Below are 26,547 nucleotides of genomic sequence, written 5' to 3' on the forward strand. Positions count from 1 at the left end.
AGTTTTCTTTGACCAAAACCTTAACAAAAAACACACAGAACCATCAAACAAAATGCCAACTCCACACAGAACAAAAGAAGAAAATACTTTAACAAGATTGATAAGGAAAAATAGGGGAGCTACAAAATATGCCTGCTGCTCTATTTAACTAAATTTAACTCCGTCTCTCGTCTACGACCTTTGACCATTGTCTGAGGCATCTTAAATCTTCCGGTCCTGCTATGTGTCACTCTCCACGAGGTGGTTGTGTTGTGGTCGCGACTGTAACATTTGCGGATAGACTGACAAAGCGTGCCAGGCCGTGTGCAGCTTGTGGCCACCGACGAGTGGTCAGCGACGCAAACCGCAGACGGCCTCGCGCTGGTAGAAACAGACCAGACAAAACAAGATACACAGCGATCAGATGTGCAGCTGAGGATGCTGTCAAAGGTTGCCCCGACAAACAACAAAAATCGGAATTTCCCTGTCAGGTTTTATTCTTTTTATTCACTGCTAATTCACGTAATAATATGGTCAAATAGTCATTACTTAAATGGTACTAAAGCTCTGTTTTATCCATTTCTCCAGCCTGATTTACCTCCTGAAAAGTATAACAAATGTCATTATTACCCCAAATCCATAATGAGTTAGGTACCAAAAAAAGGAGAGGTAGATGAACTAGTACCTTTAGTTCTCCTCGCAAAAATGCGTTGCAGAAGTCTCGCACTCGCTCAGTGGAAATGTCTCCTTCGGGCAATAACCACTTCATATCAGAGTCACCATGGTAGATGCCCACACGGGGAAGATCCTTAGATTTGAGTCCAAAGTAACGCAAGGAGCGGAAGTTGGAGTCTTCAGCGCCATTGATGAGCACAAATAAGAACTTAAAGACAGTTTGGGTTTTTTGTTAGGATGATTCGAACGGGTGAGAAGCTTGATTAAATGCAAATTTACGATAATTTAAATATTATTTGGTGCAGAAAATGCAAAAAAATATATGCAATATAATATTTTATATGAATTCTACAAATGTAAAGGGGTTTGATATATATATATATATATATATATATATATATATATATATATATATATATATATATATATATATATATATATATATATATATATATATATATATATATATATATATATATAAAACATTATGTTGCATCTATTTTTTATACTTTTATAAGCAATAATCATTGCCCATTTACATTCATTTTCATCAATACCTAATTGTATAGATCATTTATTTGAATATAATATCTGTATTAATACAAATTAATTAGGGAAAAACTGCTAAAGGCTATTTAAAGTGTTCAACCAGCCTACTACTACTACTGATGTGGTAGGAAATCGGAGTACCCAGAGAAAACCTATTTATAGTGAAATTATAATTGAAAAGCCACTGTTTAAGTGACTACCTCAACATAGTGTAAGAGTTTGGACATCTAACAGAATGCAGGCTGTATTTAACAATCTCTTCTGGGCCATACTCAATGATATTTTCATCATTTGCTAAGAGCCAATAGAAACTGGGCAGGGGGCCTTAGTTTGGAAATCCATGCTCTAGCTCGTCTTACCTTGCCAGTGAACTCTGGAGCCAAAGCTTCCAACTGCACCTTTAGCTCATTAAATTCTTTGCGGCCCTTGTTGACAAACAGTAGGAGGTGTGTCTTGACCTCGGAGTTGAAAAGGCCCACAGCTGTCTGGGGAAGGAAAGACAACTTTAACCACATGCTAAAGTAGGCAATTAACACCGCATTGAAGGCGGACGGACCCACCACTTGATTGTATTCCGTCATGTAGCGCAGCTCATTCACAATAATAAAATTCAGAAGCCCGTCGACCTCTATCTTGTTGGCCTCGGCAACCACGAGGTTCTCTTGATGGTTATCTACCTATACATCATGCTTATTTCAACATCATCAAAACATATATGACAGGACAAGTGAACCCCTCATAATACCTTTCGGAATAGAGTGATGGTGTCCGATTTAATACCATAGTCAACCCAGACTTCTTTGAGAGCACAGATGGCCACCGAGACTGAATCCACCCGCTTTGCTGCCGCCAGAAGTTCCTTGTAGCCATGACTCTCCTCTCCCTACAAATTTAAAGATAAGATATATTTTTTCATATAGTACTTTGTCAATTATACATACTTTTTATCATATTTCACTGCGAAACAACCATTGAAAATCACATGATGGGAAATCGGAACCAATGATGTGATTTTCAGGTGTTTAAAATGCCTTAAGTATTAACTCATTTGCACCCAAATACGCCAGACCAAAATGTATTTTGCGATGAGCAATTAAAAAAGATATAAATGTTAAATAATACAAATACATTTATTTAGGGATCCACATTGTCCTATTGACGTCATTAGGTGCTTTTGATAACAATTTTCCTAATTTGCCAACTACAACCAATATTCTATGAATTGCCATTGGTAGTGAATGTGTTAAGACAAAGAGAACTTTTGAATAGTTCACTTATAAAGGTATTTTTTTTAAGTGCATACTGATTAGGTTGCATGTATTTTTATACATTGTATTAAAGCACATACTGTACTGTGCTTTTTCTTCTTTTTTACGCGCATCTGGAATTCTCATTTCATTCCCACAAGCTGAATGTAAAAAAAGGAATGGGCGACGAGTCAATTTCTGGACATACTTAAAACTGTTGAAGCCAATAAGAGCTGTTCAGTTTTTTGTTTTTTTTTACCCCCAAACCAAAAAGAAAAATGCAATCGAGAACGTGAACGTGGCTGTTGGAGAAAGCAAGTAAGGTGGTGAAAAAAAATGCAGACATTAAACGGTTCCTGTTTTGGAAACACGATTGCACACTGTTGTTTTTCAAATCCCGACGGCAATAAAAATATCAGTTCATACACTGGTAAAAACGGTTTTGTTATTCTCTTGAACCCGTCGTTCCTGCTGTTTACCAGAGATTTAACAAGGCTTCTCCCACAAGCCTTCATCTGTGTCCATCCTGTCAAGTGGCCGACAGTCATCCCCCGCATTCGGAGGACAGCCAGAGGGCGAGCAGTACATCAGGCAGGCAGCCACCCTCTGACCCTACCGCAAAAATGCCAAAGGTGGGGCAACTTGGCAAGGACTATCACATCCTTCTTTTAATCGGATTTGTGACAGAGTCTCTCAGACACAAAAATAAAAATCTTAATGTTCGGAGTTGTTGTCATTTCTGAATTTTGCTTTTTTATATGTGCATATTTTATGTGATAAAAGGTAGTAAGTATACTTTATTTTTCATAGTTTAGTTAGGCCTGCGATTAATACTCAAGTGTGCCTTATATTATATGTTGTTTTAGTCTTTCTGGCCACCTAATGGCCGTTTTTTTTAAAGCTACAGTTGTTAACAGATGCCTGTTTTGTCCATTTTTCCTTTAATATTATTACCGTAATTTTTTTTTACCTTGGTTTCTGATCTAATAAAAAAATGCCCACCCGAGAAAATGCGACTTATACTCTAGTGCGACTGATATATTGTTTTTTTTTTTCCTCTTCATTGTGTATTCTTTGGCTGGTACCACTTATATACTCAAGTGCAGATTATGAACCACAAAAAAATGGTAATATAGATTTGCAAAATGTCAATTTTTCTGACCTCCAAGAATCCAACCACTACCACTTCAGCGGAGTTGATGAAGGCCTCGGCAGCTTCGGTGTCATTTAACCTCGGGAGCGTCACATCTGATAAAAAGAAAAGAAAGTGTACATAAATTATGTTAAATGAGATACAAATTATAATATATTTTCCTTTATATAGCCAAGTTACCTTTTCCCTCAGCACTGACACAAGAGAACAAGATGAAGAGGAACAGCTCAATTTGCATTTTTCTTATATTTTTAGATGTCCAGTTGGTGTCTTGAAAACTTCTGCACTTTTAGACTTGAAGCGTTACCTCGTGGTTATTCCTGCTGCCGTTGTAGTGGTGTGCTGTGGTAGGAAGTTTCTTGGGAACCAGCCACCTGTACTGATAAGTTTGAATGTATTGGGACATTGGATTACGCGTCATCATAGGATTGGGGTACTAGTCGATGATGAGGAAAATAAGGCTTCAACTGTATTGGCTGCAAGTATCAAAAATCGTGTTATTTTGTTTTATATAGTGTAGAATTACTGACTCTGAGAAGCATATGACAAAATACGCTTAAAGTATACAGCCCGTTTTGTTTTCAAACTAATAAAGATGTTTTCATATTGGCAGCATGTAATTTCAGATGTTGCTCATGTTTTCCTTTTCGAAATGTGTACGCTATCCAAATCGGCTTTCCACTTATTTTTTTCATTGAATTTCCCCAAAAATGCACACCACCAACTCTTATTCTAAGATTTCCCAACACACAAAACTCACACGAAAAATGAAAAGGGACACTTTTTAAAAAATTAAACAGTTGGATTACCAGTTTACATTTTCCTAAAACTATAATATTATAATTAGAGATTATATATTTATAACACTCACCATATGTAAATTACACCTACTATATATAACAATGAAATATGGGTGGAATTTCCTAACATTGTCATTATGACTGTGATGAGTTCAACTATACGTTTGTTGTCAAAGTATAGGAAAACAAATAAAACCTATTTTTAACTATTTTTTCTAGTAATTCCCAAGACCATCCATGGCTGTATGTAGCTGTATAAAAACAAACAAACTGTGATCGTGCTTCATGTAGTTAAGAAAAAAAGTAGGGTGGAATGTGGTTGACCACAGATCATCAAAACATCTGCAATAAGGAACAACCACCACATGAAGGCTCACTCATCCATCCACATGTTTGGTTTGTAATCATAAACAGTATCTCTGAAAGTGCTGTTGCTACTTAACACCAGTAAACATGCATGTGTTTGCTGGAGACGGACAGGCAAGACCACCCCTTGTGGAAGAGGATCACATACACAACTTGTTTGTTATAACATCCCGTTTTTAAATAAACTGTGTCTAAATCAAGGAACATCCATCAACAGTGTTGCCAGATTGAGAAGATTAATTTTTTTTATTCATTCAAATTTGTCAGGGTTGTTAACTGTTTTTATCTTAGCACGATCCAATATCTTTTTTTTTTTCATTTTAAATTTGACCGCACAGAATCTTTAAATCTTTAAAAACACACACAAAAAAACAACAACATACAGCTTTAACTTGAATGGGATGTTTGAATTTGGACTCTTTTTTCCCAGGCTTATTTAATTTATTAAATCATGCTACTATAATCATTTTTCAAACTAGGTTAATTTATTAAAACGTGGTATTCATTTTCCAAGATGAAGTTGGAATTTTAGGTTAATAGTTTTAATGAAAGAAGAATGTCATTTTATAGTGTATTTCAGAAAAAAACTGTGTTAAAAAAACATTTTCCTTTATTCTTTATGAGTAAACTGACCAAAATAGAACAATAAAAGGGGATATTTTTCAGGCATATAATAATTTTAAAATACATTCATGTAATGATTTTACCTTGATGATGTAAAATTGGTGAAACACTGCTTTATTTAGCTTTCAGCTCATTTGGACATGTGTTCCCACATGGCTTAGCGGCTGCGGAGGTCAGGCCAATTTAGAGCTTTCGAATCCTGTACACATGTCAACAAAAGAAAACCATCAAATGAGAAGTCACGAAAGCTCAGCATCACATGTTCAGTGACGCATGTATGAGGGAATTAGTGAATCACCTCACTAATACAAACACTGTCATCTAGTAAACAATGTTTCGGTTACATTACCTCTTGTGAATGGATGCATAGTTTCAGGTTATGTTGAAACAAATAAATGCACATTCCCTCATCAAGCCTATCCCAGCTGATTTCTGGCACAAGGCCGGGAATACCTTGAATTGGTAGCCAGCCAATTGCATGGCACAAGGAGAAGGAGCCTGTATTTTTGAAAAAATAACAATAAAAGAGAATTTGCAATGTCCGTGCATGGTTTTAAAAGGTTGTATTATGATGCATTTTGCACTATAGCATGAAAAATCTTTATCATTCAAATTATTATGATATAATCTATACCTATGTCATTGGTATTATATGGTATAATATTAAATGCACTGTATTTGTTTACATTTTGGACAATTTGCTATGTTTTCAATTGTATTTGACATTTAAATTTTTTATACAGTGTTGAGTCACTATTGGCCAATCAAATTCATTTAGGAACTCTAATGTATTTTTCCACATTTACATTCTACACTTTTAACAATAATAATGTGACCTAGGCTGGTCACACTGGAAGCTTCTGAGAGTTAAATACGTGAGAAAAGGTCATGACGTAATGCAGGAAAACCTCAGCTTTTTGGATTACTTTCAAATAGTCCCTGGGTATTTTTAAATTGGCTCTGCACTTTCTAATGCTGCGAGTTCACTTTTGCCACATCTAAGTAATCCCTTATACAGTAAGTGTGGGAAACACAGTATTTTATTATAAAACTGTTTGTGATTTTATGTAGTTCAAATCCCTTGATTTTTGTAACCTCTCTCTTGTGTGTCCCCTGCTGGTGAGTCCACTTAGCTGATTAGACAGATACCTTCTGTTGCAGCAAAGACACAAATAGTGATTCTAACAAAGCTTTCGTCCAGATCTTTTTGAACCATATTGGTGCAAAACATAGAATAAAAGTCATTGCAAGTGCTAATTTTCTGCCCAAGCATAAGGGTAATGGAAATATGAGTACATACATTGCTCAAAAAATGTGACCCTATTGCTGCAAGATTATGAAATGTTTCAAATTGTCATGGTTGAACAAACTAGGTAGGTTTAACCACGAGCGAGGAGTATCACAGGTTAGCAGAATTTAAAAGTCTGATATAAACCCCCCCAATAACAAATCATAAGGTCTCCCGTTAATCGCAGTAAAAAATAGGTGTGCTATATTTGTGGATATGTCAATTAAAGAGAAGTAAAAATTGTGAATGTCATGTTAAAATTGGAAGATGTTTTCTGGATTTAAATACATTAGTGAATTCTCTGTTAGGTTATTCTGAAATCAAAGAATACAATGAAAGAAAAAGAAGTATGTTGTTCAGTGCCATGACTGAGTCACACGTGCTTCATTATGATGTAACAGCCAATGCTCTCATCGGATCTGGGAGCCAAAATAGCATTACTAAGTCCAATTAACATCCATGCAACGTGTGATGTTGTACCTGGGTGAGGGGGGGATTAGTTGTTAGGGGTATAAAAGAGTAGCCGGGAGAACAAACGGCACTGAAACGAAAAGTGAAGAGACGAGCAGAAGCAAGAAACTCCACATCAGCAGGTAAGAAACTAGCTTTTCTAATAGACCAAGCAAGGCAAACTAACTGGGCGGAAAGTATTATTCTTATTTGTACTTACTTGTTTTTATATATAGTTGTCTTCCTATTCATTGGTACATTTTTCTCAAATATTTTCAAAAGAAATAAATTGCAATTATTCAATGGACATATTCTGTGCTCCATCAAAGCCAACAAGTTTCCAAGATTTGCATTTAATTAAATGAAAAAGTGGTGTTTATATTGGTTGTACTTAATTTCTAACACAATTTTCTAATGTCTTAATATTTAATTTAGTTTCAAGACTGTGGCGTTTAAATTGAAGCTAAATATTAAATGGACACAGTTGGTTTTCTAACATTTTGAGCTGTTACTTTATTTCAAACTGGATATTTACAGTTTTTTTTTATCTTGCTAGTCATCCGTACAATAAACCCCTTAAATGCATGTTTCAGGAATGTAGGGAACAAGCAAATTCAAATTGACATTCTGTATACTATTCTGGTGAGGCAAATTGTACCTAAATTTGTCAACAACTCACAATCGAACTCGTAGCTAAAGAACCAAAAAGGCAATAACAATGGTGGATTATCACGAGAAAAGATTTAAAATGATAAAATAGTTTCAAATGATCATAAAAAAGTGACAAATGTTTGTTGGTGTCATAATCCTTCAAAGCAACCAGGCCAATTTGACAATAAAAATCAAACAATCAGTCTCCAACATACAAATCACAAGTGTAATTTGCGAATTAGAGAAATTGAACATAATCTGGTGTTGACATACATCCACTGCTAGTTAAGCAATAATCTTTTAATCTGTCCAATTGACAAAGCTGTTTGTGTAACTCTAAAAAAAAAAAAAAAAAACTAATCTGCAAGTGAGTTATTTTAAGGATCCGGCATCTTTGAGGCTTAATTAAAGGCCTCTTGAAATGATTCTTTCAGAAAATAACAATGGCAGACGCAGCAGTTGCAACTCCCGCCGACAAGAAGGCACCCCCCAAATTCAAGCAGAGGACCACCCGCACCTTCAAGAGCAAGGCCCCAAAACCCGGCCAGAAGGGGTGAGTGAGCACACGATCATAGGCCTTAACTAGAGAGTGTTGCTGTTGTGTGTGTGTGTGTGTGTGCATACTTCTGACAAGACACTTGTGCATCCACTCAGATTCGGAGACGACATCCCCGGCATGGAGGGTCTGGGCACAGACATCACAGTGGTTTGCCCCTGGGAAGCCTTTGGTGACATGGAGCTCAGTGACCTGGCAAAATATGGAATTGTCTAGAACACCTGGAGTCCTGTTCGTCTCAGTGCTCATTTACCTCATACCTGTTTTCCTCTTCCCAAACCACCACCACTAGTTTCTGATGTCTTTCTTGATTAGGCACATTGTGAGATCTTAAGAAACTTCTCCCCATTGGATCCAAACATGTTAAAATATAATAATATGTACTTTAACTCAGGATCTCAGCACAACCCACCCTCGCTGCTAAACCCTTACCTGCCTTCACCAATTCATGAGCCCCTTACACCTCTTTTCCTTCTAATTGTACATTTTATTTATGAAAGAAATGTATTTTTATTTTTATGAAGAGTGCAAATGGCAACATGGACACATTCTACTCCATAGAAATGGGAGTTACAGTAGAATAGATCTGACAATAAATGTTGTCTCCTAAATAACACAAGTGTCTTTGCTATATCTTTCTCCTGGCATACAGTATATATAATCCATGATACGAACATTATAAAGGTCATTAAATTACAGGGAGCAGTCAGTAAATTGCTTCTTCATCCCATGAAATAATGAATTAATAATGAAATAGCACTGAATTTTGTTAATGGGAGCCAAGAACTCAAACTCATCTGTAAGGTTTAACATTAAGACAATACAAGACAATGATTGCACTTTAAAAACGGGTGGATACAAACGCGCCTGCTGCCTCATTGTGGACAATATTGTTATTGTCAAGTGAAAATAAAAATCAATGCAGCTCAAATGAGAGTACTTTTTAGGGCACTGGACAGTTGTATGCAATCACTTTTTTGCTCTTAACAGGTAAATTAAAGGATAAATGACAATAATATTAAATCATTTCTTACCACTTAACCCCACAAGGGTCGCGGGGGTGCAGGAGCATATCCCCCTCCATCTATGGGCAGTAGGTAGGGGACACCCAGAATTGATTGCTGGCCAATTACAGGGCACAAGGAGACATCTGACCAATCAAACCTTCATGCCACATGGGGGAAATTTAAAGTGTTTAACAAGCATGCTTTGGGAATGTGCGGGGAAATCGGATTACCTGGAGAGAATCCGTGCAGGCCCAGGGAGCAGGTAGAAGAGATCTTTAGCTGTAAATGAAATAATTGCCTTTTACAGTATTAATGTGAAATGTATTCATCAACCAAGGTAGCTTCATTTGTCTCAGTTTGACAAAACGAGAGGCATGGGGTGGCCAAGTCCAGTGCTTGAGAGCCCCTCAATCAACACACCTGAATCAAATAATTGGGATTGGTATGAAGCTTCTGAACAGCTTGGTGATGAGTTGATCATTTGATTCAGGTGTGGTAGATGAGGGAGATATGGAAAACAGACTGGATAGGGGCTTTCCAGGACCGGACTTGGCCACCCTTGACAGGAAATCTAAACAATAACAAAAAGGACAAGAGCCATATCACAACAAAACAGTTTTATATAAAACATTTTAAATGGACAGACAATAATAAACAAAAACCATCAATGGCAGTCAAACAGGGTGCAAGGGTTGGGGTAGAGGTCGGAGGACCCAAAGAATCTGATGTCGAGGGGTCGCTTTTAATTATCACTAAAAAAGAGTGGCAGGGGGAACCATGGCAAATACAAGCTGCCATATTTTTTTCTTATCTACAGCTTGCCATTCTAATATTCTCAAGCTCCTGACTGCCAGCTGTCATCAGTCTTGGCTTTGATTTAAATAGTGAGGAATGCGGAAAATGTCTCAGACGTCAAATACGAAAGACACAAGATTCATGCAAAACGTCCTTTTTTTTCTTTTGTTACTTGATACGTATCGCTCATGCTGGTTTATCCATGCCTTGGCTGACTGGGCCCCAAAAAGTATTTTGCAATTGCTTAACTAGAATGATGAGGACTTGTCAGCATCTTTGGCTAGTCCATGTTGCTTTGTGTTTCAACCAGCACATACTCTAGAGTTGAATGAAAATATTTATAAAGATTAGTGAGCCATTAAAAAAAAAAAAATACACATACACAGTGGTACATCTACTTAAAAAACTTCGACTTAAAACAAAAATCAGGTTACGAAACATCTCAATGGAAAAATATGATTGTAGGAGAGGGAAAAAAATTCAAGGTACGAAATGCAAAATCTCCAATATTCGGGAAAAGGTAAACACTTGTAGTATCCTGGAATTTATTTTCATCTATGGCAATTGCTGTTGGATCCATACTTCATTAAATGTAACACAAGTTTGAGTTTTGAGTTCACGCACCTGTCTACCGTGTTTTCTCAGCTGTCACATGTTTTCCTCCTCTTCTCTCACCCACCCACCACCAACTTTACTTGGCAATGCACTTCTATACTCCATCGAAAATGCCTTATTCATTTTAACGGCTTTATAATTTTTTCCTCTTTTATTTATTTCACATAAAACGGGTATAGATTTATCATTTTTAAAAGGGTTTAAGGAGAAGCATTGAGAACCTTGAAATGGATGAAAATGCCACGCTACTTGGGAAAAGTTTACATTATGAAACCACTTCTGGTATGAATGACGTTCCTAAGTAGAGGTACCACTGTATATGAAAACAAACAAAAAATAAATGACAAATCTGTCACATTTTACATACAATTTGAAACAACCTGATGTGCGCAGACTTGCTCACTTGAAATGCAACTTTTTCTTGAAATGCAACATTGTACTAAACCAAACTAGCACTATTGAAAGGTTCACTTAAGTCACCTGAAAACGTAGAAATGCAGCAAATAACATACGGTATGTTGTATTGTAATGTACGGTAAAATATCATGCTTATTCAGCTCAAAACATACAAACAAAAAAGTCTGAAAGTTTTACATGCATACCTTTAGTTCTCTTCTTGGTATGATTTATATATAGGTTCACTTAAAATAAAAATTCAAATAAAAAAAATGCTTGAAATGGACTCACACATTTTAGGAGGAACAATACTTGCTGATATAAAAAAGAACACAAAGTAAATATACAGCAACATGATCATCAAGGATTATGACATTAATAAAGATAATATATCTATACATATTCCGAAAAATGTGCTTTCTACAAATCTTTGGAACAAAAACAAAAGCCACATTTGGAAATATAGAATACAATAGTATCGAAATATGCACAATAGTAATGTTTTGCATTTAAATATTTTTTTCTCTCATTAATGCGAATGAATCTCTCTCTCTCTCACAATTACCTACTATTTATTTTTCAGGAAGACTTAATCAGTGTTGGAGTTGGTCATTAGTAACAGAGTTTTAAAGAAAACTCTGATATCTACATGGTGAATATTTGACATAGTAGATTTTATGCAAAAAACAAAACCCTACACAAATGAACATGCTGTCAATAGTGTCGCACTTTTGCATGTAGCAGCGCATGTGGCGTGTAGTAGTGACATTCCATGCCAGAACTATTGTATTTCTATGGAATATGGCCAACAGGCAAAATAGTGCATGTACAGATGTGTAATTTCAGTTCTACCATATGGCCTCAATATCTTCTAATGAGGGATGAGTAAAATCCCATAGAAAATGAAGTTGTAATTAGTAAAAGCCAAACTGTAGTTTGCTTGAAAGTAACTTTTGAAGATTTGAAAAATACCCTAAAAGCAAAAAAAAATTTTAAAAAATGGTTGTAGCCTTCACTTAAATAAAAGCCATACACGCAAAAATTTGAAACAAATTGGCGCAGCTCAAATAATTCCCTGTTTTGTCCCCTCAACCCAAATAGAGTAATTACTTTAACTATGTGTCTAATGACAAGGCAAACATTCTTCTGCAACAAACACCATGTCGATGGCGAATATGGCATCATTTATGGATATATTTGAAGTAGAAATTTAAGAGTAGATGCTGTTTGGCTTGCAGAGTGCAAAAGACAATTTAATATTGTCCTGAAAATTAAAGACACCTGTTGTCCAGAGACAGCACAACATGAGCCTAATCTTCAATGAGTGCACCTGTATAAAACAATATTATATTTTCTCTAATACATATCTATCATAATATATCATCAGGTTTTTATCTGCAGATGAAATGTTTTTATCTTCAAAAGAAGCAACTGATACCAAAGAAAAAGCCTTAACCGTAATAAAGTATCTGCCATTCCAATAGTTTAAAAAAAAAAACTACCCTTACTTGACTAAATTCTGGTAAGAATATGTTGAGATGCAACCAAGCTAATGAAATGGAGCTAAAAGTTGAGCCCCCAGGACCACCCAAAAAAAAAGCAAGATTAAAATTCCAATGATTATAAATTTGGTAACTTTATCACTAGACTAATTCATTTGCATATCATAATTTAAAGGTTCACCATTTCTGTATATACTGAGAAAACTTGAGGTAAGGACCAGTGGGAGTGAACCTCCCTCCTCAGCTTTCAGTCGTTTTTTTCCGAGCTGCCATGTCAGTCTTTCTGCCAGCCAGAGCACAGTGGGGGGGATTTTCTCCTCTACTATCCAGTCACATTTAGGAACAATCCATCATTAAGCGTTTTCTAGCCTCTGACTGTCACGGTTGAGTTTGGACGTACGTAAACGCCATTCTCAAAAATGGCTGACAAAAGATTCAAGGTAAACGTAAACAGCCTTTGGAAGAACTCTGGGCTCCATCGCAAGTCTTGTGCGGTTGAGTGTGGAAGGACTGAGAAGCGGGACTATAATACAGGCGTGCAATAAGGGAAGGTGGCTATTTTTGCCGTGTTTTCTTTTTGTAGTGTTTCTTCTCATTAGTCTTTGAGACAGCATTCCTATATTTCTTTGTGTATAAGAAAACATGGGCCGTTTGGTGGGATGGGAACTTTGCATGGTGGACTCCAAACTGGGTGCAGACCATTTTCACAACAACAGATGGAGCACTTTCGGAATAACCGGCTGCAAGAGCTCCAGCGAAATGTAGTGTCTTAATAAGGGGTGAATCTACTGTAGCCCCCCCTATACAGCGTGGCCTGTGGATAATGACAATTATTTAGTAAAGTATAGGTCTATAGGCAAGCATAAAATGCAAATGAATAATCAAATTTTATAGTGAAACTCAAACATCAGACACTATATTTTCTTAGCAGTCAGATTGTGTATTCAAATTGTTGAATATATATATAAAAATCTTTTCAAATATATACGTGGGATTTTTTAAAATGAATATTATGTGATCATTCTTGTTGACAAAATCAAATAATTTAATAAGTTTTAACTCAATTGCACAGTCCTTTAAAATAATTTAGTACTTATAGTGAGATTCAAATGAAAATTATTATAAAGATTGTATAAGATTTTACCTACAACATAACTTAATATGGCCTGCTAAAACAATTACCGTACTTCAAGTGTCTTGCAAAAATTTGGACTTGACTTCACTTTTACAAATATTTAGATTTTTTGCTATAATTTGTTAAATAGATTGAAAAGCTCAATTACCCATTTTGGTTGTCTTTGTTAAGGAAATCACTATTTTTTTGCACTGGACGAAATCGCTGAGTTCGACATTACTAGTTTCAAGAGAATTTCTTACCATAGCTCCAACACCGTAGGCAGTGGGAGCAAGTGCAGCATGGTAGGGGTCAGCTGTGTAGACTCGTCCATAGCTTCATGAGAAAAAGAAAAGCAACATTTTCATTCTTTTTTTTCTTTTTTTTTACAAATCGACACAGCAAATAACCCAAACCAGCTCACATCAGCACCATGATTGTCTACAAAGCCTGACAGTAGACAGAAACTCATTCAATGTGCATGTCGGTAGCTTTCTTGAGGTTAACTGAGTTTTGGAACACCAATGTGTGGACTCACCTGTCACTGTAAGCTGCTGCCGCCGCCGCTGCTGCCGCTGCAGGTGTCGCTACGGCGGTCGGCTGTGCATACCGGTACGTAGCGTAGCCTCCCTGTGATGAGGCAAGAGAAAGAAGGAAGGACGATTGGCATAAAAAGAGGCTTGTTAGAACTCTTGCAAACGATGGGAAGTGAAGAAGAAACAAGTGAACTATGGGGTTACAGCATGAGGGAAAAAATGAAAGATTAAAAAGCAGACAGTCAGCAAAAGACTAATCTGGTGCAGCATTCACAAGAATGTAGCTCAGGCTCTAGGTGGCTTGCTTCCTCCATGACTAACCCCCTTAAAAAAAAACCACTCATACCGCATTAGGTTGGGCATGGAGAGAGAAAAGCTCTGGATATGTGACCCTACAAAAAAACAAGTTAAAGAAAAGCAAACGGATGGAAAGAAGTCATTTGCACACTAGACAAAAACACTATAGTTGTGCATTTCTCAATCTCACACACACACACACACACACACACACACACACAGATAAAGCAACCTCAAGAGGCCCAGTGACCAATCACAGACAACAACATGCTTTTCTCGAGACTCCCATATGAACTTTATAAGGCCAAACATCCCCCCATCAATACAGACTGCTGCATTCTAACTAAAAGATCAGTAATAGTAAATTCCCCGCATTCAGAGCACGCCCGTTTGCCTCTCAAAGATTTTAGATTGGACACGCGGAGGAAAGGGGAAGGAGGGGCAATGACAGAATGTCATACAGGAAGGAATTGAAGAAGAGGTTAACGGAGAAATAATGAGGAAAAGATAGGCTTGAGAAATTTCAAAAAGATCACTTAAATGTGAGGGTGAAGGAGCCTAAGGCTTGGGGTGGGTCAGCCTCTTAAGTACATTACATGTGCATGCTGACACTCATTATAGTTAGCATGCCACAAAGTGAAACATAGGGAGACTCCTGGAAGGGGTCTGAATCAACTGATCACCTGAATAATTACAGAACACCTCAATCTTTTGACGTTTTAGCGTCATCATTGCACTCAATTCTTTCCCTGCCTTAATTTCACTGGTGTATCTTTTTGTTAAATGAAAAACATATAGAGCTTCAACAACTTTAGTATTATTATGGGTTGTTTTTTTCACATTTTTCTTCTATTCTTAAAAAATGTTGAGGCTAAAGAAAAGCAATTATATCATGTTAATGGACTCCTACATGCTTTGACATCTTAAAATGCAATTATCATTATCTTTGACTTATTTTGTGTTTACTATTACATCAATACAAACTGTTATCTATAATTTCCCTCTAGATATAAAAGATCCTTGTAGGAGATTCAAATCTGGGACTCTGTAATTTACTCTTATTTAAATAAATGAGTAAATCAATGTGAGGTCTAAAAATACACAGGCAAAATACTCATTCAATAACTTTAAATTTCTCTTAAAGTCAGGGACACCAGCATGAAAGGAACATAAAAAAATCAAGGTTGGAAAAAACTAAACATAAAGGTGGGTGGCAGATGCAGTGCTCTCATACTACCATAAGGGTATGTACTATTTATTTCCATTTATCTTTCTCTTTTATAGCCATAACCTTAACCTACAAAATCCCAAAAAATATTTTTTGTTGTTGGGGGTATTGGATATATAATATATATATATATATGCTCATCAAAGCCTGAGCTTTTGACGCCATTTTTTTATCATCCAAAGTTTCTCCTTAGCATGGCGGCAAGCATAGAAACTATTTACTTGGCCAAATTATTTTCCACTTGCCTTGTTGTAGTAAATGGTAATGCAAGCCCTAAATAAAGGAAATAAATCTATAAACGCTGCAATTTTTTTATCCTAAGAATAAAATTCCTGTAAATCGTCCACATAAATAGCCACTTTAAACCTTCAGCAAAATATTTTCTCCCCCTTCCGTAACTCCACCCTTGTCAGAATTCAGTGAGTTAGTAAAGGACAGAAAAGGCATCTCAATCTCAGATGGTAAAAAAATGTCTAGCAGCACGCAGTCATTGGAGACGAGGAGGAGGATGCACACTGGCTCTCTCATGGAGAGTGTCAACCCTACCTGAGGCAATCTGCCACTAATGTCCTGAAACACTAGTCTACAGAGAGAACAGAAACAACTCTTGTCAACCTGTTCACACACACGCACACACCATTACGCACTCATAATTGTAATGGTACACAACTCACAAAAGCACAGAGGCAAACCCTACAGGAAAAGACTCCTTAATGTGCACGCATTATGCGCAATTTCTTTGGATGGCATCATTGCCCTTTATAGAATGAGGATTGGAGTCAAGTTGAAAACACTCAAGAGTGCATGTCATGATGGGTTTGGTCTGTACCATTGTCACACAAAAACCCACAAGCAAGAAGGGTTGGAACATAGGGAAGAAAGGGTGAGGGAGCCTGTGTTTTGAAGCTTATACTTACATAAAGATCAGCAGCACTGTAAAAACCATCCTGATAGGCCATCACACTGAGAGAGATGAAAAGAGCGAAGAAAGGGGGGGAATAGTGGTGGGGGGTGGAAACAAATCCGGGGTGGAGATTTTTTTTTTTGTTTTATTTTTTTTAAGTGGTGTGATGTGCCACCACGTGGCCAATGTAAGAAGATTTTGTTTCCAAAATAAGTTGTGAAAAGGTAGAAGAGAAAGAAAGGTGAAATTAATACACACCGTGCAACATGCAAGAAAAACAACACCACCTAAATGTATACAAATCACCAATGAGACACTAGTGTTACTTTAGCTACTCACTTTAGTGAGCACACTATTTTTTTTAGTAGTTTAGCAATATAAAAAGTTGTTTTTGCGCTCAGCAAAGGCATAACATAAATCAATCGATTTTGTTGAAACATGCATTCAATTCTAGGATTCGGCAATGAGAGGTGTTCACTCACCCAGGGTAGGTGGGGATTGCAGGTTGTGGCACAGCCGCTCTGACCGCACTGTAGACGGGTCGTGCACGACCACGCAGATGAGCACCGCGAAAGGCCGCCGCAGCCGTGGAAGCAGCTGCGGCCGCCGCTGCCGGATAGGGAAACCCTGGCACTGATTTAAAAAAAAAAAAACAAGCAGAGTTTTGATAGAATCAACATCAAAAGTCTAACATGAAAAATCTCAAATCATCAATTTTACCTGTGTAGAGCTCAGGACTGTACATCGCTCCCATTACAGGACTTAACTTCCAGCCGGCTATAGAAAACATTAATCACAAAGTTAATTTCATCAAAATCACTGAACAACCACACACATTTTTGTTTTTGATATGAAATGATATAATGGACCACTTGGTAAACACTAATACCGTCCCAAAACTATCAGAAATTATTATATTTGTGACTCCAGTAATCAAATTGTATAAATTAGGTTATTTCATGTTATATTACTGTTGTCTAAAAGAAATGTAACTATAAATGTGAATTGGACCCAAAAAGTTGGACTATTTTGTAACTTTGGAACTATGTATTTTTTTATAAAGCAAAATTAGATGTTTACGGATAAAAAAACAACCACATGGTTGGACATTTATCAACGCCCATAGCACCAACAGTACTAATTTAACACCTTTTAACAGTGTCAGTCAAAACTGAATGTTTTTCAATACATATAAAGTGTTTAGATGGATCTGAATTATCAGTGTAGATGATTGATTTCTAAATACATGGTGTATATGACTGATTATGAAATCCATAGTGTAAAAGTTAATACCATAGGGCAGAGCTGCAAGACCCTCTCCATTGGAGTACGGTGTCGTCAACTTCTTGTTAGTCATCACTCTTGCTGTAGCATTGTTGACCTAAACAGAGGAAAAAATATATTGTTCACTCAATTTGAACCCATTTGTAAAATCAATACTAAATGTACAGTATTTCAAGTCAACTTTTAAGTGAATTCAATGTCATGAGTTGCATTTTATTCAGTCACAATTATCTCTTGTATTGGTTAATTCTGTTGATGAGCTCTAATGTAATTGATGCATGCATTTTTTTCTTGAAGGAGAGACACTTAAAACAAGGATCCTGTCAAGTCGTCAAGCAGTTTGTAAACAAAAAAACACAACCAAAAAGGCACAAAAAAGCAATTATTTCAGAAAAAACAGCATTCAAAAAAGGAAATCCATGATTATTGCACGGCTATACCTTTGAAAAGGGAAGGAGGGGGAAGAAGGGGAATTAAGCAGCAGAGTCATCAGTTGGGCACAATGCAAAAGAAAACAAAAAATAATTTAACCACAAAAATACATACAGCCAATCAAGAGCATCTTACATCAGCAGAGGTGAGCATGAGCCATTAAGCAAACATCGAGGCAGCAACATAGCAATCCAAAAAAGGCAGGCAGCCACCCGTTCGCATTGTACAGAGAAAAAAAAAACAGCAAGAGGAGAGACAGAAAGGTAGGAAGTATGCAGGTGATGGAGCCAGTCCACATGAAAATACACAGAACATATACAAAGTAGAGAAGATGAAACGTCAAAATGTACAGAAACTACATAGACATGGAAGACAGATCACGTGGTGAATTGAGATTTTGAAGGAGAAATAAAAAATAAAATTAAAAAGTGGGTGAATGCAAAAGTCATTCCAGAATGGAGGGGAAAAAAACCCAAATAAAATCAAAACAAACTGTTGTGAAACACTGCCAGGCATCCCAGTCAGTGCCACACGATAGATAGACCTCGTAGCACACAACCAACACACACCATCAGAACCAAACCGGTCAAAAAGGGGCAATCAAGGAGATCAGGAAAAGAACACGACGGGGCTAACTGGTCCATTCAAAAGCCTTTAAAAAACTCTTCATTTAATAGTGGACTCAATTTGAACGCACCCACTTTCTGTCTACATCTCATCCTCGTGTCGTCCTTCTCTAACTATCTGCAGGGTAGAGAGGGGATGCACACAAAGTGATGATCAGCTGCTACATAAAATACACCAGCACTATCCGTTTCACGACAGCTAACGCAACACTCATGCTTCAGCATGCTGTCCCACTTAAGTGCCACAATGCAGAAACTAGCTGGAAAATGAGAAAGTAACGACAGAATCAGATGATGTCATACAAACGCTGAAACAGAAAGCGAGAAGAAAGAAACGAGTAAACCATGCAGGATACACAGCTCTGGAGATCAATGCAGTTAGAGAGGTGACTGGAATGAATGCATAAGAAGTGCTGCAGGTCATAGTTGTTGCACTTGCAGATAGATACCGTACATTCAGTTACATAGGTGGCCTTCATTAATGCCATGCGGTCAATTGCTAATCTTCCAATCGTTTCATTCTCCACCTCCCAAAACAATCACAGAATTAGCCAATCAGGACCTCTCAATCAATCGCCCGGGGGCTCTCATTTAGGTGCCTTTTATTTGTTCCAATTAGGGCGGATGAGGTGAGGGTGGGGGGGAGAGGTTTCATTCAAAAGATGATGCCATGTACACAACTTACCGTTGGCGGGGGAACGGCGTGAGGACACGCGAGCAGTTACCGTGGAGACTGACAACAACAACAACAACATACAAAAATCATCAGGGAAATAGAGAAAATGTGTAAGAAAGAAATGATGAGCAAAGTAAATAAAAATAAAAGGAAAACAATTGAAAGAAATCAACGGTTATAACAACAAATCACCTATTAAAGAGGAAAAAGGAAGTGATGTCACATGTAAACAGTCGCCTACATCGACCAAGCCAATCCAGCCACTCTAAAACCACGACACACACACACAGTCATTTATTAAGTACAATAGGAAAACTAATTCAAACACTAATTGGGGGAGGGAAAGTGAGATAAAGTTTCAAATCATTCTTATTTCTTCGCCATAATGTGATTTAGATCATTTGACAGGAAAGAAGAATAAGAAAAAACAGGTGTTTTGGGGGGGTCGACACAGACAAAGTGACAGACAAATTGACTGGCATGGTGAAGAAGAGTGGAAAAAGAGGGACAGGAAAAGGGGGGGAGATGATAACGTGCCTTCCATTTGTACATCCATTTACAACCATGCAAAGGAAATCTACTAATTGAACAAGTAAAATATACGACAAAAGCAAAAAGTCAAATGCATTTGAGCTTCAAAACAACTTGCCACAAAAAACCTGAGCTCATGCTGGCAACGGCAAACTAAAAATAAAACCGCAACCTGTTTTTTTTGTGGTGGATGCAACACTTGTGTCAGACAGTCTTTGAAAGCATCATACAGAAAATGACACCACACCTCTCCCATTTCCAAACACTGGCCCTCGCCATGCATACAGCTTTTAAGAACCAATGTAATTAACACCGTCTAACATCATGACCCCCATCCATGCAGCATTCATTAAACTCCAACACCAGCAAGCAATATTTTCACTAACGGCTAATAACTAGCCCCTCCACTCAACCAGAACACAATAATAGCCACTCATTGTGTCAAGGATGGAGTGATGATGGAAATGTGCAGGGAGGAGAGAAAAAAAAACAACCAAAGTCCTCCATGCTTGCGAGAGAAGCGGATATCGTCAGCCACCGCGTCTCCCCGTTGGCCATGCCTGTCGTGCTGCCCCCATCACCCAGCATGCTTTGCAAACCACACAGCTTTAAAGAAGTGCATGACATTGAACAAGAGGAGCAAGAGTAAAACGTCAACGAGAAGTGCTGTCCACGCAGTAGCCAGCGTGTGCACTGTCGCACCATGCTAGAGTGAAGGCAGACGGGTTAGATTTGACCACGCGACAGCCACCCGGAAAACGCCAAATGCTTCATTCTCATTGGATATGAAGGGAGTACAAAGGGAGAAAAATGACCGTCTAGAAAATGAAATACAAGAGGAAAGTACGGTCAAGTTACCTCAATCTTACGTCCTTCCACCAGTGTACCATGAAGCTTCTCTCGGGCCCGTTCTGCATCGGCACTCGTCTCGAATGTTACGAAACCGAAGCCCTGCAATGGAAGGCAGCTTCTGAATTTGGTCTTTATTTTCTAGGAAAATCAAAATTGTTCCTTCTCGTGACATACCTTGGATCCTCTCTCGTTAAAAATGATCTCGACATCAAGAATCTTGCCATATTGCTGCAACAAAAGAAACAAGGAAAAATCTATGTGACCAAAGTGTCTTGGTTCCTTATCTCAACACGAGGTGTCAGCACTGTTCAAGCATAGGGTGGAACTGGCTGTGTGCCAGAACCCAGTCATTGCTGCCAGTATGTCTTCTTTATGTATGCGCGTGGGCAGATTTGACAAAGGACACCTCTCGTTTAAACGTTGAAAAGGCACACGGACTAAAATATCGGGGTTATTGGAGGTAACAAGAATGAAGGAGGATTTGGAAAGAAGGTACGGAAACATGCATCGGCAAATAGGCTGGAGGATTCCAAAGTGATTTGTCATGTGGTGATGCAGAGTGGAAAGGGGGGCGGCCAAATAAGGGTGAATAATTCAGACTTGCATACCCCAAACATCTGCCGCAGGTCAGGGTCTCGGAAGCGGAAGGGAATGTTGGACACGTGAAGGCGTTTGGGTGTCCCCTTGGCGTCTGAATCATCTCCGATGCTCCCCCCGCCACCTCCTCCTCCCATGCCTGACTGGCCATCAATCTGAGAGGAACCGTCTGACTGCTAGGCAGACGGAATGAGGGAGAGAAGAGAACAGAACAGTCAGTAAATACATGCATTTACCAATTCACCCATGCGTTGTTGTCCCAATGTATATAGAATAGTAAATATTGCTTAAAGTCACACAATGACATTGATCTTATTAGGAAATTGTAGATGGGGCACAATTCAACCAGGTTTTAGCTGTGTTTTTATGAGTAGAAAGAAAAAACAATTAGGTTAGAGCTGATATTTTGACGACAATGAGAACAAAATAGTGTTGCATTTATGAGAGAAATCACTGTTTCTGAACAGAAATGTGATGTGTGTGTGTGGAGTGCTTATGTAGTCAGCTTTGAAACACATCTGGCAATGTCTGCATTATGATGAAAATGGGCAGTCAGCTACTAGGTGAAAATTTACTGTGTTCAGCAGTCAGTTGATAAAGTTCATTCAGCAGGTCTGTCAACATGTTTGTTATTACTTTTGCAGTTGGCATCTGATTTGAACAAATAATGAAAGTTTTGCTAACTAATCCCTAAGCCCCCTAACCCTATGCGAAACAGTGAGTAAAATGTATTATCTTTTCCGGATTAAATCACTTCCAGTCAAGTTATGATGACTTTTTATGGCTAAAAATTCAGAAAACCTAACCTTAGTTCTATCTTTGTCAACCATACAGTGAGGGATCTCGGTTAAAGTAAGATATTTTCATCTTATAATTAAGATGGGTGGCAAAAGCACCTATGTTACACTACTTTGAAATAAGCACAAAGTTGAACATTTTGATAAAATTGTAGTCATGCCTTTTTTTTTTTTTAAAATCTTAATGTAAAGACCCTTTTAAAATCGTTTTAAATGCTACTTCCACCGCAAATGGCAAATTAGGAATTACCATGCGTGTCTGAGTCCTACTATTTACTAGAACCTCATTACCATTTACTTTTACTGCTGATTGGCTAGTTAAACTCAAAGCTTCTTATTGAGGCATTCTGTTAAACCTTAGCTACAAAAATGGTTTCTTGCTCGAAACAGGCTATTAGTAACAACACCATGAATTTTGCATTCAACTCATCTCATCTCATTTTCTGAATCGCTTTATTCTCACTAGCGCCTCGGGGGTGCTGGAGCCTATCCCAGCTGACTTTAGGCTAGAGGCGGGGACACCCTGAATTGGCGGCCAGCCAATCGCAAGACACAAGGCTCACACTCACACCTAGGGGTAATTTAGACTCTCCAATCAGTCTACCATGCATGTCTTTGTAATATGGAAGGACATCGGAGTACCCAGAGAAAACCCACGCAGGCCCAGGGAGAACATGCAAACTCCACATAGGTGGACCGACCTGGATTTGTATCGTGGTCTCCCACTGTGAGGCTGACTCGCTAACCATTCGGCCGCCCGAATTCTGCATTGCACTAATGAATTGAATCAGGCTCTTCTAATTCAATGCAACAGAATATGCCCCCAGCGTCTTCATGTCACGGGATGCAGAGAAGAAAAGGGAGGCTGACACTCACTTGGCCACTGAGGCTGTTGACAACGTTGACTACACTGTTCACTGCTCCGCCGGCTTCCACGGGGCCCTGCACTGCACCCGCTGCGTACAGGCTACCACCGTAATCCAAGGCAAGACCATTCTGGGGAGGAGGTGGAGGAGGAGGTGGGAAAGCTGCGAAAGCCTGAGGTACGAGTCCCTCTTGACCAGCAGTATTATCCTGGGAACCCTGTGAGAAGTAAGGTCAAAAACTCAGTCAGCGACGTTCCACAAGCAGATCACAAGACTGCAATGATGTGAATTTACATTTACACTCAACCTAAATTGGCAGTATTTGTATCCCCCACTTATGTTTGAAATATTTCTAAGCGTCTGGATGCTCATCCGATGAAATATTTACAGCACATATCTATAATTGAGGGTCACATGCCTTCATGCTCAGTGTCGTAGAATCGTGTGCACCGTGCCAGCACACACACTCGCCAACGTCTGTACATGCAGACCACCTTTGATACGCAAACACCCACACATCTCACGCAAACCCGCCAACTGTTAGCATGGAAGCTTGCCCAAGTGCTTGTTAGTGGTCTGGAATACACTCGCAAAAGTTACCGTGTGCGTAGGAGAAAGAAAGAAGGGAAAAAAAGACAGGCTATGATGAGCACACACTCTCAGCTAGTGGCTGTGAGATGGTTACCCTAAATGGTCGCAGCCTTGGAAATGGACAGCAAGTGTTGGAGGGGGCACAGAAGGTGATGACTGACTGAAGTAGTTTGGTGTGTTTGTCAGCTATGCGGCAGTGAAGAAAAAGCAGTACTTACTGTTCTATTTTTAACTACATACCATCTAGTACCCTAACATAAGGTCATCATCAACAGTGACTTGTTATATTTAAAGGAGAAATAGGTAATCATTCATTAAATGGCCATAATATATCAATAGAGATTAAAGCTGTAAAAAAAAAATTGGGAAATACTTCTAACACTGTTCTCAATGGTTAAAATTAAATTTTTGCATTTTAAAGTCAATCGGCAGGCCGAAAGAGTTACTGCTTTGATTATGTATTTACAAAGGTTGTCCCCGCCTTCAGTAGTAGTCAAAAGTTGTTTTGACGGTTTGTGTGACTTTTACACAAATTCACATTGACATCAAGAATGCCTAACTTCTGAGACTGCACTGCATTTGCATTGGAGTAAAAAATTCATCTTTATCTACAATCTGTCCTTCGTCTCCTTGTACCTCCATGTGGCCCTCCTACATCTAATTATCCTTCCCATTCACCACCATAATGAAATTATCCTATAAAAAAAATTAAATTATAATGAGTGTAGCCCTAGGATCAGGTCACATGACAATTAGTTTATACCCACTTGTCTTTCACCTCAAATATGACCAACAAAATATACACCATGCTCACCTGACATCTGGCAGTTTACTTTCAGTGTGTGTGTTTTGTGTGACAGGCTTCCCTGATGTCCATCTGAGTAGCACAATGGATCTCTGTCCCTTTGGGAGCGTCACAAGTGTGTGGGAGAGCTTGTATGTACGTGTACGCACGCGTGTTTGTGCATGTGCCATCTGTCTCACATCGTTTGACCTTTCTAGGTGACATACCTGTGTCACAAACTATTATTTCACTGTCAACCAATGGGCTTCAGACACAATGCATTCACGAGGGACAACTTTCACTAATGATGTTTCTACTACATATCCTCTATTTCTCTCGCTTTTGGTGCGGGGAGATCAGTCTCTGTTGCTTATCTGTCTTATATTACCTTGGTGTGGGTGGTTGCCATAGCGACGCTGCTAGAAACCACTGCGGCATCATTTACAATGTGAAACATGAGTCTTTTTCACAGTAAACACACAACGGCAAAAAGTCACTACATGGGCACAAAATGTAAAAAAAAATGTTGACAAAGATCATTTTACCTGTTTAGGTGTATTCTATATGAGTCCATAGAACTAGAAGAGGGATTGATAATAATAATTTAAGTAGATACGTGTATGTCATGCATACTGTAGCAGGTCACAAACTCTGCTGCACATGTGACTTCCTAGATATCCCCGAAATGATACTGGATCTCAGCACCAGATAACCACAGGCACCAGATTATGGATTAGCATATTCGAAATGATTTACATGCTCATAGAGCAGCTGTGTGTACTAATTTAACTCCTGGTGCTTAATGGACACCGTGCAATCATGTCTTATCCGGTTTTGCATTTTAATGAAATTCAAACAACCAAAAAAGCCAACATGCATTGTTTGAGAAATAACATAACATTAGCTATAGTTGTGGATTCTTAATAATTACAGCTTTTGGCCGTAGACCACAAACAAAACAAGAAATGCTGATGTGTTGACCTTCAGAAATTGAATGTTTCGCAAGAATTCAAGTCATGAAAATGAGAGTGGGCAGGACACGTCATGTGGGTCACCCGATGAGGACTAGGTGATAAGAGAAATAAACGAGGACAGTGAAGCGTTAAAGGGAAACTTGATGACAAGGTTTTGCTCATATGATGAAAAATGTTTATGACATCAGAGAAGGACAATTTTTGTTGTTGTTCTTGTTTGACTAAACAAGATATTCTCTATCTTTACTTAAATTTTTTCTATTATTTTATCCCCTTAGCCAAAGTTATGTTTGCCAGAAAATGGGGATGTCACTCGCACACATTTAGGGGCAATTTAGATTGCTACCATGCATGTTTTTTTTGGGATGTGGGAGTAAACTGGAGTACCCAGAGAAAACCCAAGCAACATTAAAACTACACAAAAAAAGGTTGGAAATGTGGGGCTGAAGCACTAGTCACTCACCCATCACTCCGCCGATATGGATCATATTAAACATAAATGTAAAGAAACAACAATGAGGAGTAAGAGCTTGGTAACAATTGGACAGAGCCAATTCGTTTTCACACCTACTGGCTTAGTGAAAGTTTTTACAAAACACCCCGAGACACTGTCTAATTTGTTGGTAAAACCACTCTCTGAGAGACTGTGTTGGTGACTCACAACTCATTTGACTAACAATGACTCAAGCTTGAACAACCTGTGATGCAGAAATTTGGCCACATCACTATGGATGGTATTATGTGACATGATAAGGGCCTTTGAAAAGATATTGCATACAGATTAACAGAATTAGCTCGGAGGAGT

General features: G+C 38.2%; 3 protein-coding genes across 6 annotated transcripts in view; 1 reads left to right on the forward strand and 2 right to left on the reverse strand.

Annotated features, from left to right (window-relative positions):
• Positions 1–466: 466 nt before the first annotated feature.
• On the reverse strand, positions 467–5,572 carry erp27 (endoplasmic reticulum protein 27). Its single transcript, XM_077719575.1, has 8 exons — positions 5,477–5,572; positions 3,784–3,982; positions 3,613–3,698; positions 1,949–2,086; positions 1,764–1,880; positions 1,563–1,688; positions 665–862; positions 467–580 (listed from the first exon to the last, which is right to left on the reverse strand). The coding sequence occupies exons 2-8, from the start codon at positions 3,839–3,841 to the stop codon at positions 539–541; spliced, it is 765 nt and encodes a 254-aa protein (XP_077575701.1). The 5' UTR covers positions 3,842–3,982; positions 5,477–5,572; the 3' UTR covers positions 467–538.
• Positions 5,573–7,108: 1,536 nt separating this feature from the next.
• On the forward strand, positions 7,109–8,957 carry LOC144197683 (retinal cone rhodopsin-sensitive cGMP 3',5'-cyclic phosphodiesterase subunit gamma-like). Its single transcript, XM_077718214.1, has 3 exons — positions 7,109–7,274; positions 8,217–8,335; positions 8,437–8,957. Exons 2-3 carry the CDS (start codon positions 8,226–8,228, stop codon positions 8,552–8,554), a joined length of 228 nt encoding a protein of 75 aa, XP_077574340.1. The 5' UTR covers positions 7,109–7,274; positions 8,217–8,225; the 3' UTR covers positions 8,555–8,957.
• Positions 8,958–9,947: 990 nt separating this feature from the next.
• rbfox2 (RNA binding fox-1 homolog 2) overlaps positions 9,948–26,547 on the reverse strand; it is a 30,820-nt gene continuing 14,220 nt past the window's right edge. For 2 of the 4 annotated variants that reach the window (XM_077718210.1, XM_077718213.1), the window contains 11 exons: positions 23,404–23,610; positions 21,742–21,906; positions 21,308–21,361; positions 21,140–21,232; positions 18,026–18,113; positions 17,453–17,509; positions 17,215–17,365; positions 16,746–16,791; positions 14,306–14,397; positions 14,031–14,103; positions 9,948–13,467 (listed from right to left, as the gene is read on the reverse strand). In XM_077718210.1, the coding sequence (XP_077574336.1) occupies positions 13,423–13,467; positions 14,031–14,103; positions 14,306–14,397; positions 16,746–16,791; positions 17,215–17,365; positions 17,453–17,509; positions 18,026–18,113; positions 21,140–21,232; positions 21,308–21,361; positions 21,742–21,906; positions 23,404–23,610 (1,071 nt within the window). In that variant the 3' untranslated portion in view covers positions 9,948–13,422. Of the gene's footprint in view, positions 13,468–14,030; positions 14,104–14,305; positions 14,398–16,374; positions 16,412–16,745; positions 16,792–17,214; positions 17,366–17,452; positions 17,510–18,025; positions 18,114–21,139; positions 21,233–21,307; positions 21,362–21,741; positions 21,907–23,403; positions 23,611–26,547 lie in introns of all 4 variants that reach the window. The other 2 variants (XM_077718212.1, XM_077718211.1) reach the window with 2 other exon arrangements.

Source organism: Stigmatopora nigra, chromosome 6 (assembly GCF_051989575.1).
Source record: "Stigmatopora nigra isolate UIUO_SnigA chromosome 6, RoL_Snig_1.1, whole genome shotgun sequence".
NCBI lineage: Eukaryota > Metazoa > Chordata > Actinopteri > Syngnathiformes > Syngnathidae > Stigmatopora > Stigmatopora nigra.

Coding starts and splice junctions, on each gene's coding strand:
- erp27 (XM_077719575.1), bottom strand. CDS start 3,841: ATGCAAATTGAGCTGTTCCTCTTCATCTTGTTCTCTTGTGTCAGTGCT. Junction 1,881..1,948: donor CCATCACTCTATTCCGAAAG/GTATTATGAGGG, acceptor CATGATGTATAG/GTAGATAACCATCAAGAGAA. Junction 863..1,562: donor CTCCAGAGTTCACTGGCAAG/GTAAGACGAGCT, acceptor ACTGTCTTTAAG/TTCTTATTTGTGCTCATCAA.
- LOC144197683 (XM_077718214.1), top strand. CDS start 8,226: ATGGCAGACGCAGCAGTTGCAACTCCCGCCGACAAGAAGGCACCCCCC. Junction 8,336..8,436: donor CCAAAACCCGGCCAGAAGGG/GTGAGTGAGCAC, acceptor GCATCCACTCAG/ATTCGGAGACGACATCCCCG.